This window comes from Calidris pugnax, unplaced genomic scaffold (assembly GCF_001431845.1).
Source record: "Calidris pugnax isolate Ruff unplaced genomic scaffold, ASM143184v1 scaffold17, whole genome shotgun sequence".
In the NCBI taxonomy this organism is placed as follows: domain Eukaryota; kingdom Metazoa; phylum Chordata; class Aves; order Charadriiformes; family Scolopacidae; genus Calidris; species Calidris pugnax.
This window is the reverse complement of record NW_015090794.1, coordinates 11939183-11954126: the sequence shown is the minus strand read 5'-3', so window position 1 is coordinate 11954126 and position 14944 is coordinate 11939183. Positions and strand designations below refer to the sequence as shown.

General features: G+C 42.3%; 2 protein-coding genes across 3 annotated transcripts in view; both read right to left on the bottom strand.

Annotated features, from left to right (window-relative positions):
- Positions 1-143, bottom strand: part of SNRNP25 (small nuclear ribonucleoprotein, U11/U12 25kDa subunit) — a 4042-nt gene extending 3899 nt beyond the window's left edge. Inside the window, exon 1 of the mRNA XM_014936213.1 lies at positions 3-143. Within this exon, the coding sequence (XP_014791699.1) occupies positions 3-143 (141 nt within the window). The remainder of the gene's footprint in view (positions 1-2) is intronic.
- A 648-nt stretch (positions 144-791) lies between these two features.
- GTF3C1 (general transcription factor IIIC subunit 1) overlaps positions 792-14944 on the bottom strand; it is a 42858-nt gene continuing 28705 nt past the window's right edge. The window contains exons 27-37 of one of the 2 annotated variants that reach the window (XM_014936636.1): positions 14177-14289; positions 13453-13515; positions 12669-12762; positions 11501-11673; positions 10583-10867; positions 8319-8572; positions 6506-6792; positions 5218-5863; positions 3674-3713; positions 2708-2900; positions 792-1177 (exon numbers count right to left, since the gene is read on the bottom strand). In XM_014936636.1, coding sequence (XP_014792122.1) covers positions 956-1177; positions 2708-2900; positions 3674-3713; positions 5218-5863; positions 6506-6792; positions 8319-8572; positions 10583-10867; positions 11501-11673; positions 12669-12762; positions 13453-13515; positions 14177-14289 — 2370 coding nt within the window. In that variant the 3' untranslated portion in view covers positions 792-955. The remainder of the gene's footprint in view (positions 1178-2707; positions 2901-3673; positions 3714-5217; positions 5864-6505; positions 6793-8318; positions 8573-10582; positions 10868-11500; positions 11674-12668; positions 12763-13452; positions 13516-14176; positions 14290-14944) is intronic. The other variant, XM_014936637.1, reaches the window with a different exon arrangement.

The following is a 14944-nucleotide window of genomic DNA, read 5'->3' as shown; positions in this document are numbered from 1 at the left end:
GCCTGGGCCCGGGCCCGGCCCCGGCCCGCTGAGGTGAGGGGCCCGGCCCCGGCCCGCTGAGGTGAGGGGCCCGGCCCCGGGTATGGTTCCCCCGCTGAGGTGATGGTCCCCCCGCTGAGGTGAGGGGCCCAGCCCCGGGACATGGTCCCCCCCGCTGTGAGGTGAGGGACCCGGCCCCGGGACATAGCTCCCCCGCTGAGGTGATAGGCCCGGCCCCGGGTATGGTCCCCCCGCTGAGGTGAGGGGCCCGGCCCCGGGAGCGCCCGCCCTGCTGGGATGGGTTGGTGTGTTTTCTCCTGCAATAAACGTGTCAGAAACCGTCTGCTGTGTGAATTATTTAAAACCTGAGGTAGAAGAACTAAAAACGACAGAACATCCGTAAGCCCTGTGCTGTGTGTGGTACTGGGGAAGGGCCCTTCCCACAGGGCCATGGTTGTGCTGAAAACACACAGAGTAAAGTAATGCCATGCACACCAAGAAAACAGTGTTTAAAGTCACAGAATCACAAAATGGCTAGAATTGGAAGTGACCTTAAAGCCCACCCCCTGCCCTGGGCAGGGACACCTCCCACCACACCACGTTGCTCCAAGCCCCCTCCAACCTGCCCTTGAACCCCTCCAGGGATGGGGCAGCCACAGCTTCTCTGGGCAACCCGGGCCAGGCTCTCACCACCCTCACACCAAAGAAACTTCCTCAGATCTCATCTAAATCTCTTCTTTTTCAGTTTAAAACTGTTCCCCTTCTACAGACAATTATTGGTAAAAAAAGAATATACTTAAAGTGGGATCAAATACTATTTATATCTCAACATTAAGCTTTATTCTCAGTTTAAATACATTCAGAAGTAGAAAGATAAATAACTTAATATGATGGAGCACAAATTATAACATTTAGTCTGCATTAACAGTCACTCCTAGGGGCTAACCCCATGTAATGTGACTCAGCTTTACCTCTTTCATACAGGGATAATCTGCACCCATTTATTCCAGTTCACTTCACAGGGGAACACTCGTCCCAGCCTGAGGGTACAGTCTATCGTAGGCTCATAGTATATCGTTGGGCTTTCACTCAGTTTGGGATTATCCAGTTGTTCTTCCATAGCTGGCTGAGAGAACAGCGACACCGGGGATGGCTTTTTCATGTAGAATCGTCTGATGCAACCAAGAGTTTCCAGACCCTACAGAAAAATTCACGTATTTTGGCTTGAGCAGTTATGGCAAAAAAAAATAATGCACTGAATGTTGTTCTATCTACAGTGTTCTCAGAAACATTAGACAATTTATATTAAAAGTGGCTTCACCCCATCGGGAGACCACGGGGATGGCAGAGATTACAGCATAACACCACAAGTTCATGTGGCTGGATATATTCTTGTTTGTTACTTTTAGCACAGTGGCTGGCCAGAACGTGTTCAAGAACAGATCTCAATGTTTAATACCAGTTACAAATCACTTAAGGCTGGTATAGGTGTAAATCCCAGACTTCTGGGTCAGTTCTTGCCCATGGGTTAATGTTCATTCCCACAGCAGCTCCCAGCCAGGCAGTCTATTGTGCTGTGTGTGCTGAAAACAGCTGCTGTGTATGCAGTAATCTCACATAGGCACGCATCTAGATTTACTAACATTTGGTATATTATAAATACAAGCTCTTTGTATGGTTTCAAAACTAGTTCTTATCAAATGTATTGATAGAGAAGTTAGATTCACGTTCTCCGATCTGTAAAATGTACAAGTAATTCCTTGACATTGTGGTTTTGAACAGAAGTAGCCTAGGAATCTGTATTTCTCTCCCACCTGCGTGCGCCTCACTGCTGTACACCCAGTACCAATGTCATAAACCCGTCTGCTGCTGCTCTGCCTGTCCCTGGTCCCAGCAACCCTCACAATGTGTGGGACAGCTTGGAAACAGGGGGGTTGCTCAGTGCACGATCGGTAGCAAACACAACTTGCGTTGTCACCAGAATGCAGGAGCCTTTGGACAGAAGTGTGGCACAGATACGCTGGAATATTTATTTTCAGCATTTGTAAGGGAAGTCACACTTATGGGAAGGACTGCAATATTACAGCTCTACTTAAGATTTTGAATCATTGTCAGGGGGAAAAAAAAATAATCAAGGTTTCATTTGCAGAGTAGCAACGGTGGCAATCAAACTTGAAGACATGGGAAAAAAAATACAAGAAACTCAAATCTTTTCACCACAATGTTTTACAATTAAGGATGTCTGCCTTTAAGTAGGTTTGTCAGGACAGAAGATCTGATTTACAGTTCTGTCTAGCAAATTCAGTCTGATTTTTATGTCAAAGACTACCCATCCAAAAGGTATATAAGGAAAAATTTAAGATAAACTCTATGGGTGATTAACACTGCATTAAACAGCCCAACTTAATATTTCACAGTGACAAGCCACCACTCCTCAGTAACCAGCTACAATTTCAACTGCATGTACATCCATTTGAGAAGCAAGCTCAAATTTTAGAATCAGTAATAGGATAATTCCTAGGATGGGTAACGCAGGCTTCCTTCCTTCCTTCTTCATCCTGAGCAGTAACTTGCCCTGGCTTTGGTTAGTTTACACTAAAGGGAGAAGGCTGTCTTTCATGGTTCCTTCGCAATCCCGTTTTCCTGGGACTTCCAGCAAACTCCTTTCTGACTCTTACACGTGCAAGCTGAACCCAACTGAAGTTGACAGAGCTGGTGATTCACGTACCTGCAGGATCTCCAGGACGGCAACAGGCTGCAGCACCCCGGTGTAGTGCTGCAAGAGCGTGCCTTCCGTTACGCCCGGCTTCGTCATGATGTGGTAGAGCACAGCCTCCATCATCCCCTTACACACCGGTTTGTTCAGATTCCCATCCACAATCCTCCACGGCCTCCCGATGAAGCAGACGTTCTCGCAGGCCCTGCCAAAGACAAATGAAGTTCAGCTCTGTCAGGAATTATTCTTCTAGCTAGATTTGTATAATTTCTGCATAGCGGACATTCTTACTACATCCATCACCAGTGTTTGCTCACATTTTCATTTACACATAGGTGTAAGTTCTGCAACTGCTCTGAGAATGGGCAGAGATTGGTGCTTATCTATCAGACATTTCCACAGACCTGAAGCATTTCACACTCCATGTTCACAACCCAAGAAACACTTTTACCACTGTTACATCACCCAACCTTTGACCTTGAGTCAATGACCAGGAAAGATTTGTTTCTTACTAGCTCTAATATCCTCCAAAAGTTATCCAAAAGTTATCCAAGACCTGCTTCAATCTGCAACATGCAGCAACAGTGCTCACATAGGAAAGAAATTCCTCATTTCTAGCATTTTGGAGTCAAAAGACAGACCCCACATGGAAATTTCACATTTCCCATATTGCAGTTTCTCCAGGCCTTTCCTGGGCACATGGAAGCTTAAGACTTTCTGGCAGCAGACTTATTTGTGAAAAAGAAGTAGTTTTGTTCCTCTTATATTTGGAGCAAAAACTTGCATCAGAGAAGTTTTTTCAGCACGTATATGAGCATGAGTAATGCTAACGAGAACAATGGAGGTAAACATGGGGTTTTTCCATCATCAGTGCTCACTGCCCATCAGAGCATAAAATTAAGGTTTCCAAAGGATTTGCTTCCAGACTATTTTGGAAGTGCTAAGTGTTTAATTATTGTGCAGACATCTCTTACTCACCGGTCCCTGTCTGCCTGGGATACTTCTGTCATAGAACCTCCTGGAAAGAAAAGAACAAATAGTTTTTCATTAAACCAAATTGTTTTATCTAATGGAAGGAAAGTAAAATGTGGCTATGCCATAAAATACAACAGCTAGAAAATAACACAAACTACACCGTGTGTTCTCAGCTGCATGGGGAGCTCTAAGCTTCCACTCTGGCTGCCTTTCCCTGCCTACAGCACACTCTTTCCTCCCACACCTCTTCTCACAACCACATCTGCCTACTCCAACCAGACCTTTTGTGGTTCCATTCCCAAATCACAGCAAGAAGTTTGATTCCTGGAAGTCTGATGAGGTGGCTGCTGTGCAGGGTCTCAGCTTCCAACCACTCACCCTGGTTTATTTAACTTAATGCTCCTGGTGATCCCAGGAGTGGAGCAGAAGCCCAAGCAGCTGTAGACTTAGAACTCAAGAGCACAAACTCAAGATTTCAGCAGAGCCCAGTTTCAAACTGAAGGTTGTCTCTGCAACTTCCATTATGCGTTATGTCATGGGTTTTAATTACACAATTACTTAATGTAGGTACTTCTACCACACCCAGAGGCTAACAGCTTTGGCTTCAGCATGTGTAAACCCTTCTGCTGGCCTTCATCAGGAAGAACTCTATGCTTGATAACGTAACTACTATTTTTTCCCTCCTGTGTTACAAACAAGTAGAGGAAGTTAAATCCAAAACAGTACTTCAGAAGTTCCACATTAAGAGCTGCTCAATTCTTTGCTGTTTAGACAGCCCCGGGTCTATTTCCTGTAGGAAGGCTCCGGTTAAACAATACCAGGCTCTGAGATGCTCTGGATCAGACTGCACCGATTCCCGTGGCATCTGCAGCTGAAAACGTGGGTAACAGCAGATCTTGGCAAAATACCACACAAGCAGTTAGCTTGTGATTTAATCTGAAATCAGAGCTGATAAAAACAAAAACAAAATAAAATCCCCAACAACCTACTTTATGTAAAGCTTGGCAAGAACGACTAGCTATTAAAAAAGAAAACTGGCAGTAAAAAGGAAATGAAAATGAAGTCAGATTGGGTTACAAATGAGGCTATTAATCTTCTCACTGGCATGTGCTGCTTTCTGGTGAATGGTTTAATGACTTTACAACTTTCAGTCATGGGCATTCTAGTTAAATGTACACCGGGAACACTGTGTTTTCTAGGTTTAGAGATATCTAGCATTTGGACTGAAGCCAGAGAAGAGAAACTTCAGCTCCGAATATGTTTTTGCAGAAGAGTAAGACGTGGAAATGACTTTCTAAGGAAAGCACATTTCTGGACCAGCCAAGAACATTCCAGCAATAGGCACAGGGAAGAATCTTTGATGCATTTGAAATCTCCAAGACCTTCCAGATCAAGTATAGTTATGCCACTTTGTGAGAAATGACAACCTCTCTCTCTGGTACGGTTTCATAAAGAACCTAGTATTGGCTTATGAAATGGAGCTCCCTGTTTGGGATAACTATGATGAGCTCCTCTCTCTTTCTCTGATGTAGAGTGCTCCTACATACCTTTAGAGACTCCTGGGTTCTCCTGTAAGTAGGAAAGATCATCATCCTGCTCGCTGGCTGATTGTTCAAGGTTAGGCTCAGCGCTGAGCTCATCATTCTCTACTTCGGGTTCTTTGTCCTCAGAGCAAGATTTGTCCTGTTCCTTGTCAGTGTCCACATTCACAGCATCTGGTGCACAGGCTGGGTGTTCAGCAAGGTGTTCTGTTTGCCCTCTCGGGGAGCCTGTTTCTTTATCCGTGATTAAAGCTTCCTTCGTTGTAACAGGATCAGTAAAACTTGCATCAAAGTTATTTTCATTTGCACTTTTCAAACCACTCTGTGAACCCTGGAAGAGTTGACTGTCATCCTGAAGGACATCACTCTGAGTCTTACATCTCTTCCTTGGGGGTTCTTCATCGTTGACAGATTCTGTGTCTTTTCCCAGCTGCTCCTCCTCTCTGGAGCATTCCTCTCCCTTCTTTGGTTCCGCCGGCAGGCAATCCTGCTGTACCTCTGGGAGAGTGGGGTCTGCACCTTGCTGCTCAGAATCATCTGGTTTATTCTTCAGACAGACTGAATGTAGTAGCCATGGCTTGGCAAATACTATTGCAACCAGTCTTACGGCATGGCCTCCTACTGCTAAAACCTGCTGCATTTCAAGAAGGTCCTATTAAAAAAGCCAAAACACCCAACACAAATTATCTCAGGAGCTTTCATTGGAAAATGTCAGTTAAACCAAATAATGATGGAACTGTCATCTTTAGCTGGTAGCAAAGAAAGAGGAAGAGTAGAATATTGAATTTTCTGTCCTGCTGCACTGAAGTTGAAAAGATGTTTTACCCCTTAAACTTTTCTGAAGTTACAGCACAAGACATTTTTATTCAGCTTAAGTTAAAATGTAACTGGGAAAAAATATTTTGCTGTCAGAGGTGAATGTTGGTTCCTCTATGTTTCTGAAACAGTTAATTCCTATCTTTGATTAAGGGCTGCTTTAATTTTTGGCCTTCCTAACTTTGAGGCCAGATTGCTATCAGGAAAAAATATTTTGCTGTCAAAAGGTGAATGTTGGTTCCTCTATGTTTCTGAAACAGTTCATTCCTATCTTTGATTAAGGGCTGCTTTAATTTTTGGCCTTCTAACTTTGAGGCAAGATTGCTACCAGATATTGCTATGTGATCTCTTGCCTAATATAAATAGCTTTGCTCAATTTACATTTGCTTCCTACAGCATGGAAGAAGATTGCCCTAGTCAAGGGGAATACTAAGCATGCAAACATTACCGTATGGAAAGCAGCTGGCTGTAAACCCACCTGAAGGTACTGCTCCAAGCTCCTGGTGCGTTCAGGTTCCACCTCTTCATAGCTGCAGAAACGTCTGCTCAGCTCAGCTTTGCAAATTCCAAAGTGGGAAGTTTCCTCTATTGCGTTACGGATCTCCAACACAGCAGCTACATCCCTGGGATTATAGCCATAGCCTTCTGTACACTCATGAAGGAACTGATCAACCTCATACTTTTCTTCTTGGACTTTTATCAGTCTGGTGAAAGTTTCAGGGAGGCAGGAGACTCCCACAGCCATGTTATCAAGCAGAGAAGAAACTGCAAAGCAAATGAAATACAAGTGTATGAACTGCAAGGCAGTTGTTGCTATGCAGTACACTACACAAAGATAAATAATCAGAGACAAACAGATTAGAGGTGCTATAGACTGTTCCAATTAAAACCAGAGCTCAGTTTTCCATCTTCATTGCTGCAGTTTCCTTTTTCCTCTCTGCCTTACATATTTGTCTCTGAAAAGACTCATAGCAGAAGAGCAAGCTGGTTTAGAAGGGCTTGCCCTCATATCAAAGTGAAGTATTGCTGAAAGACAGTATAGACTTACTGGTTTTCTCTCTAACACTGGGGCATCTTAACTTGAAGTTAATGAGGAAATCAGCTCCTTTTTTTTCTTGAAGAAGGTCAAGTGAAAAGTCTAGGGCAAGGAAATGCTATGGAGCACCCTATTAATCGAAAAATTGGAAATGGCTGATCCATGGCAGACAGCTATTGGCCAAATACGGTACAAACTACAAGTTGACAATGTCAATTACTGTAACAAAGCACTGCTGTGTTTGGAGACAGGTCCATCACTGCACAGACTGACCCCGCTGTACCGAACACGCAGAGGCTGAGGCAGCGTTACAGCTTTTTGCAGTCCCGGATGATTAGAGGGCGGCTTTGGCACCGCTCTTCCCTGCTCCCCACCCTTTTCTCTGCAGGCTGCCTTTCCATCCTGCCTGGTGAGACACTCGTACGACAGCTACACTGCTCTGACAGCCCAGGGAAAATGAGAACTGTAATGAGCCCTCAGCTCAGTAGACCTGGAGGGCATGTGTGGCAGCAGAGATAGGAGAAAGAATTTCTATTTTAACTCTCCCACAACAGCCATGGGAATAGGTAGGGACAGCACTAGACCTTCTAACTTAAGAGCTAAACAACTAAAGGCTATCCTGGATACATTTGCATTAAACCTGAAAGGAAGATGCTCTTTAAGAAAGGGGAGTGCTGATAAATTGCAAATATTCAAGCTCTAAATATTATCAAAATGTTTAAATTACTGTAGGTACAAGGCCAGAGATTGGACACCACTATTTCAGGCACTTTGGACAAGTAAATGTGAATTTCCATTCAAGGAGCTCTGAAAGATTTTCTTATCTCTTTACAGAAAGGGAAGCTTGGGTGTGATATAATATAGTATTTTAAATTGTAGAAGGGACTGAAAAAACCTCCTGAAGAAAGGATAACAGAACAGAGGACAGGCTTCCTCTTTGGATAGTTTCACACAACATGAAATACAGGCAAGGACTTGTTACCAACAAAAGGTGCCCCAAGTCAACCGCCTGTTTGTAAATACAGGCAAGGACTTGTTACCAACAAAAGGTGCCCCAAGTCAACCACCTGTTTAAGTCAGAAAAGTCTTTTTCTTTTAAAAGAGAAAAAAAGCAATACCAGGCAAACCACATGTGTAATGAAAAAAGGATGTTCCTATTAAGAGGCTTTGTTCAAATGAGTTCCTTGGCTCGTGAGTTCACTATCTTTCCTGCTCCAACCCACTTCAGTGCAAATTAAGCCAAGCAGAAACTAACCTGGAGAGCTCAGTCTTCCTGGAACTGGTGTGCATCGCAGCTTGACCTTCACCTGGCAGGAATTGACCACAATGTTGTCACTGGGACTCAGATTGCGGGTGCTGACAATGCCGGGGGCATAGTAGCCTCTCATCAGTAAGTAATTGGTATGAGACGCTTGACGAGCTTTTACTTCGATTTTCCGTTTGCCTCCAGAGCTGTCATCTAAGTCATCATCATCGTCATCATCATCTTCAAGTCCTTCTTTTCCCAAACTACAGCAAATAGAGGTGGGTTTGTTTGTTTGTTGAGTTTTTTCCCAAAATAAGAAAGTGACTCATTACAGTGAGCAGAGCAAGAACACATGCTATTCTGCATTCCAGTATTTAGTCATGAACAGCTGTGTGTATGTCCATAGCAGGCTGATTGAAAGTGCTGAGAACAAGCAACTCTAGAAAAGAAAATGCACTAAAGGTCCCTGGAAAACGAAACTCTCTCTTTTTTTCCCCAAACGTGTTGAAATGAACCCAAAAATATCTCGCCTTATAGTGCTGAACCTCTTTGGCTGCAGACACTTTGGTTCAGCAGACACTTCATCATGAGGGAACATCTGTCACAGCACAAAGGCTGAGACCATAAGGGATACTGCAGTGTAGGGCAGACAGTATTTATTTTTAAGGGAGAAAAGGAGGAGAAAGAATTACAGACCAAAGACTTCAGTTACTTTTAAAAAGAAAAAAAATACAACCAAAAAACCCACAAAAAAACTAACACAAAACAAACTGCAGACAGCCTCAAAGCAAAGAGAGAATAGCAGCAGCAGCCAGGATAAATTTCCCAGAAACAAACTTAGTCAAACCAACACTGTCTCTTTCCAGGACAAGAATCATTATGGATAAAGGTGAAGGCTCTGAACAACCCGATCCAATTCTGAAGTTGCCTCTCTTTTAAGCAGGTTATGCCAGAGACAACCAAAGGCTCCTTCCAACCTTTTCTAAGATGAAACAGACCTTAAGTATGTTCTCTTAAAACATATTTAAAACCAAAAGGGAATGCATCATTTAGAAAAAATAGTGTGAGTACGTAACCGGTTGGAAAACTGGACTCAGATGCTTGTACTCAGAACTGGGACTGGGCTTCAGTGTATTTTTGCTAATGACCTGGGTGATAAAATAGCTTATTAAGTTTGCATAGGATCACCGAACTGGAGAGGCTGCAAATATATGAGAAGCCAGGATTTGCATTCAGAACATGCAAACAGAACATTCACTCTCCAGCAAACTGGAGAAACAGTCCAGAAAAGAGCAGGAAGCAATCTTCTACGGACAAATGCATGTTATTTATATTATACTACTATGCACCTGTCACCACCCTGAGGGGAAACAATTAATTAAGTAAAGAAACTTGTTAAAGTGAATCACAAGAATATTTTTTTTTTGGCAGAGCAAAACCATGGCCATTCATTAGTTTGGGCTGTATTAGCAGGTGTATCAACTGTATAATGTGATGTAGAGCACAGCGTTTGGCTTTTGACATCACAGTTCAGCCCAGAGGAAAATAATGAGAAAGACAGAGATCTGGATAACACAAATAACATCCCCAAAACACAACTAGAGGAACCGAGGCTGCTTATTATGGGAGGAGGACTATGATAACAATCTTCAAATAGGTAATAGGCCGTTCTAAGGAGAACAAAGTATTTTCCATTTAATTTGGCAATATAACAGGAAGAAACAGGTTAAACTACAGCAAGAGATTTTAGTTGCGCTCTAAGAAAATACATAATGATTTTAAGGATAACTATTCATAGGATTAGACTGCCTAGGGAAAGAGTTTCAATTTCAGCGATATTCAGCTACTGGAGGTTTAAAAAAGAAAAATATCAAAGAGAAGACAAGACACAGAACGAATATTGTGGAGACATGTTTCACTGATAAAGCTGAAACCTTGTTACTAATCCTTCCTAGTCCTTGAAATGAGAAGGTACAATATTGATGAAATGTTCACCTCGCACGCACTGCTCCCCTTTCCACATCAGCTCCGGCGGCAATGAAGTGCCTAGCAATTTAAATGTCACACGTGTGAAGACAAATGCAGTCCAAGGCTGTAATGACAGGCACTAACTAAAGTGCCATTAAGTCTTTAAAACGCTCCCTCAGAAATAAAAATCCAAACAATATCACAGTAAAACATGCCACAGTACAGTGCAGAAAATGCTAACGCCTGTCCCATTTCATTCAAGTTACCCCCAAACTGTATTTACAGAGAGAAATAACAGTGTTTACCTTTTTATCACTTCATTTTCCACCATAGTGCTGTCCACCACAACTATCTGCTCTGGGATTCTCACATTCACGGATACAAGTCCCAGGGAGAACAAGGAAAGCATGGCCACACAGTGCCCACCAGGCCCGTCCATAGGGAACGCAATCATGCCTTCTGACGCTTTGTTTTCTTGATCTTTAAACGAAAAGTTATCTGGCTGGTCTGCTTTTTCAACTTCCTTGAGCTTCTCCAGGAACTGAAAGGATTCTGTACAAATTGTACTGGGAAACCGCCATGTGAAAACTCTGGACAAAAGAGAAAAACAAATTCAAAGCACAAAGCTTTCATCATCTGTTCTTACTGTATATAAATTTTAGACCCATGGTAGCACAGAGCAGCCAAATAGTTGAAGTTCCGTGCTAGAGCTGGTCATCAAGTACTTTCTAAATCTACTTTCACAGTCCTTTTCCTAGTTGCAGAACACCAGGTTTTTATGCACCATGTAAAGGTCAGGTACTATATAGCAAATACAAAGCAACGATGTCATCTTCTAGAAGAGCACTGAACACTTTTACAGTTAAAATCTTCTCCCCCACCCCTGAAATCCAAGTACAGCACAGCACAAAGTAACTGGAGAGGAAAAGCAAGCACCCATCAGAACACAAGAGTGCTAAAGAAATTTTTTTACCAGATCTAGAACTTTGGTGCTGCCTTTCCTCTCCTCTGCATACATCTTCATAAAGCCTCTATTCCCTGTACAGCCCTGATGGCTGACTGGATAAAGGGCTAACTTCCACAGATGTCACCCTCACCTCTTCAGCTTCAGCCATGACGGCAGATTCTTCACTCTAGGTACTTCATGCATGTCCTCTCCTCCACACCAGGCCTGCCCGGGCAGGTTATTTGCTCAAACAAGCAGTGACCTTTCTGACACCCACCTGTAGTAACTCTGAGACAGTTGATAGGACATGGGTACAAAAGGCAAAGCCCGGCTTTTCTTTGGACCCAACGTGTGGTTTACGCGACGGCGATTGACCAAGCTTCTCTTCTGGCACTCCAGGAAAGCCTTCACAAGGATGTCATCCCGGTACTCCCGGTACAAACGAAAGGTCTGCAAAAAACCCCCAGTCAGTGTAAACGGCAGGGTTAGCTCTGAATCCACTGTGAGACTCACCGACTTGAGGTTTACATTCATTAAATGAATATGGAGCTACAAGCCAGAATGTAAATGATACAGATAAATTTACTTAACTACACTATTCTATTCCTTTTATGGGCTTCCAGACTTTCCACAGCAAATGCCAATTAAATTAACTAAATACTATAGAACACTTGATATTCAAAATGAGATCAGGCTCCCACTAGAATTATACGTGTAAAACAATGCTCATCTGCAACACATTTTGGTAGATTCTTCCCATCATTTTAGCAGGAACACATGCTTTTATGAGCTTGGCTTTCTAGTGCCTGCTGTTGAGATATTAAACTCTCTTTGAACTTCTAACTTTATTTTTTTAAGTGCCTGACTGATAGATGATGTGTTTTTGTGGTCCCCAATGCTGAAGGAGAGGTGCCCCAACACCAGGTCAGCTGGATACTGGGACTGTCTTTGCACTATCTCCTCTAGAGCATAATTCCAACTGCTCAAGTGGGCACTAAATCATGATACAGTTTGACTCAATGGAAGGGATGTAGAGTTTATTTCATATGGTTTTTAGGGATTCCTTCAACATCACATCTTGCAATCTCATCCTCAGAGAGAAAAGCAACATACTGAAAATCTGCCTAGAATATCTAATTTCCTAAAAACAAAGGAGAATAATCCCCACAGAACGGGTGAAAATCTAAGTTTCCGGGTTTCTTTTCTCCCATTTGAAAATGGCATATATCAAAGTAGGAAGGAGAAACTCTTTAGGGTTGTATGACCAGGGTAGATGTAGAAGGAGAAACTCTTTAGGGTTGTATGACCATGGGTAGATGTGGCACTTAGGGACATAGTTTAGCGGTAGACTTGACAGTGTAAGGTTTACAGTTGGACTCAATCTTAAAGGTCTTTTCTAACCTAAATGATTCTATCACCAGTGAAGTTTGGTCCAGATACAGTACCTGAAATGACTGACAAGATTTCATCTGGTTATCTGAGAGCGCCAACGTGCTCTGAATCAGATTCTGCAGCACTAGAAAATGAATATCATAGACACTGAAAGAAAAAGATAAAAAAAAGAGAAAGAAAAAGAATTCATTCAGTTTATTCTCAATCACCTGCTTCTGAAACAGATGCATAAAGGTATAAGATCAGTACAGCTAAGGATCATTCATGTAAAGGAGCCCATTACATTTTCCCTGGCCTTCCACCCTGAATTTTTGGATCAGTCCAGATAATCTGACACCAATGAAGTTCTCTTTGATAACATCTCCTCCTCTTAAGATACAGCACCCACAGAGAAAACATACACTGTTGTCCTAATGATAACAGACCACTGTATAAAAAAAAAAAAAGAGAAAGAAAAAGAATTTATTCAGTTTATTCATGGTGATTTTTGAGCATGAGGTACCTAACTATTAAACTAGCACAGAAATATACAAACTCAATCACCTGCTTCCGAAACAGATGCATAAAGGCATAAGATCAGTACAGCTAAAGGAGTCTGTTACAGACCACTGCTTTGAGAAGGTCATTGCTGCTGTCATTCTATTCATCACATCCATAATCTATGTCAGAGGTTCCTACAGCCTTGTGAAAGTATTTTTTTAATTAATAAATTTATACACTGCAACAAACAGATGTAAAACATACTGAATTAGAAGACTGTATGTGACTTTCAGAAGATGTGGGGGCTGACATGACCTTGGAGTCCTAATGGGAGAAAACAGAGCTACTGCTACTCACCTGCTTAGACTGTCCTCCTTTGTGTTTTGACTTGTGTCTTCTCCAATAGCCAAAACTCGAAATCTAGTTCAGGGAAGGGAAAGGAAAACACTGAAACAAAAGTAACATTGTGTGATTTATATCAGCCTTGAAACACAGAGGCTGACAGGCACAACTGCTAACGAGGCCAGTGTTGAAACAGCAGAGGGGCACTAATCTGCTCCTGCAGCCTCAGCACAGGTGTCACAAATTACAAGATCTGTCCAGACCAATCTCCCTCACACACTAAGATATGGCTGACAAGGAGACAGAACATGTGGACAGGAGACACTACAGAACTGTTAGGGATTTGCTATTCTTTTGAGGTTTTGGACTTCAGTTACCATCAGCAGCCCTTCCCAAAGAAAGAAAATTTACAAAGGTGCTAAATTTGTTGTCATAAAACGGTTTGAGACCTACATTTTCACACTTCTCTCCAAATGTCATTCATCACAAAAAAAGCTTGATGATCTGGAGCTGGAGAAAGCTATACAAGGCTGAGTGCTCCTCTGTATCAACAGTTACCAACATAGGAAGTATGGATTCCAAAGAAACATTGCTTGTTGTATTTACTGAAACTTCTTTGGAAACTAAGAGTATGAGTAACAGGGTATAAATCATGCACAGCAGAGAAGAGGTCTACTCTGAACCTCCTCTCTCTCTATCTCAGCCCATGCACAGAGTCAAAAGCCCATAACTAAAATACCTGGAAAAGAGCTCCTGCAAAGTATCGGGAATCTCAAGTTTGGGATTCCCCAGGGTTGAACTGAATTTCTCTTTCAGTCTTTCCACAAACTCTTTAAACTCCTTTGCACAAACCTTAGAAAAGAAGAGATGGAAATGTTATTAACCTTGATTTCTTAAAAGTGGGGAAAAAAACCCTCTGTTTTAAAGCGTTCATGGAAAATTCTAGTAGAAATAACTGCTTTTGAATTGTCAAGTCAGAAACAGTACAGCAGACGAGAATGAATCAAAGAAGCTCTGTGGAGGTTGTGTTTGCTGACTTACTTCACAGTTGCAGGTTCTGTCTGTAATTAAGCTCACAGCTACAAGCAACACACCACGAACATATGTTCTAAAACCAGTTATACTGTATTCACAGCATAAGATCTCTTGCTAGAGCTTTGTTTAAGCTTCTGCTTAAGTCTCTTTTTCTCTTCGTGCCCTTCAGGCTTCATCATGTTCTCCATTAAATCTGTTTGTACAATCACTGCTTGGAGGACACCTCTTACACCAGAGGAACCGTCCTGTACCTCTCCAGAAACAAGTTTTTATTTGCTTCCAAAGGCAGACTTTGGGGTTGGGGTCACGTGCATTTATTTCAGCAACATCTCATCAGTGAACAACTACTCTTCATTTAAACAAACATTAATCTAACAACAGAACTATTTGCTGACAATAATATGAATTGTTATTCCTGGATAAAAACAAAGCAAATCTTGCTGTGACATTGTCCCAGTTCTGAAAAAGTTTT